Raw genomic sequence first — 1137 nt, forward strand, 5'->3', positions numbered from 1 at the left:
GAGTGAGGTCCAGCTCCCTGCGGCAGCAAGGGGAGACTGCCTAATCTCTGAATCTTTTCCAAATCTATTTGGAGGCTTCAAATCAATTCGGACCTTTTAATTGGTCTCCTGATTTGATTCGGATTTAGCCACCGAATTAGGCCGAATCTCCTCCAAATAGGTTAAGCAACTGAAGCTTCGCACAGACCTAGCACTTACCTTTGGAAGTCCAGGAATGACAACATGACTAGAAATGTCTTTCTCAAACTGGTTTTTATGCAGGTGTTGCTTCCCTAGCATCAAGAGTTGCTTCTGATTTACCCATCAGTCTCCTCTTGTACCAGATTAAGTTTAATCATGTTCTATAGAATATGCACTGTATAACAGCACCATCATCAGTACCCAACCCTGCTTTACTTTGGCTTTTCACATCCGTTTGGGAATAAAATTATAATTTCATAAACGAGAGGACATAATATTGCTTAAACACCAGCAGCATAAATTAAGTAAAAAACCACATTCTCTTTAAATATTAAACACTTGTTGGCTCGTTAAGAGCCACATTAACATAGCTCTGCTCATTGCTCCTGGCAGGGGGCAATGAGGGAGATGTGAGAACTGCATATCAGGAAAAGCAAATTACATAAGGAAGAAAAGGTGTGGGATCAACCTAGACTTCTAATTTCAGAGTCTCTTCAGTCTGAAATGAACCTATTATCTGGGACAAAGGGGCAAAGACATCAGCTTTGTGAAGCTGGCAAACCTTATCTCTGGCTGCATAGAGCAATATATTTTTTATCTGTATACAAACACCCATTCACAATTGTGGACCGTAAGTGTGAAGTCTTTGAAAATGTTCAGGTTTTTTTCCCCCCTTGTAAATGCAGTCTTATCTTGAATGAGAACTCTGTCGTGCTGGGCACTCCTGCTTTGAACAAAAGATATCCCACTGTGCAGGGTCTTCAGGTGATATAGGAATACCAGAGGCAACTAAATCTTCAAGAGTCAACACAGTGAACTGTGGCTGTGTCAGTTCTGTAGAAAGAACCTAAGGAGAATACAGTTTGGATTAGACACTTGAACCAATTTAATTATTCTTCCTTTGTTCACCTGCTGCCCTCCACTCCCCACTCAGTTCAAACTGTTCTAACTACCAAC

At 41.0% G+C, this 1137-nt stretch overlaps 1 protein-coding gene across 2 annotated transcripts in view; it reads right to left on the reverse strand.

Moving 5' to 3' along the window:
* Positions 1-312: 312 nt before the first annotated feature.
* The window catches only part of AASDHPPT (aminoadipate-semialdehyde dehydrogenase-phosphopantetheinyl transferase), a 66029-nt gene continuing 65204 nt past the window's right edge, over positions 313-1137 (reverse strand). For both annotated transcript variants that reach the window (XM_019530251.1, XM_019530250.1), the window contains one exon: positions 313-1027. In XM_019530251.1, the coding sequence (XP_019385796.1) occupies positions 869-1027 (159 nt within the window). In that variant the 3' untranslated portion in view covers positions 313-868. The remainder of the gene's footprint in view (positions 1028-1137) is intronic.

The sequence above is a fragment of the Crocodylus porosus genome, unplaced genomic scaffold (assembly GCF_001723895.1).
Source record: "Crocodylus porosus isolate Cpor-Errol unplaced genomic scaffold, CroPor_comp1, whole genome shotgun sequence".
Lineage (NCBI taxonomy): Eukaryota > Metazoa > Chordata > Crocodylia > Crocodylidae > Crocodylus > Crocodylus porosus.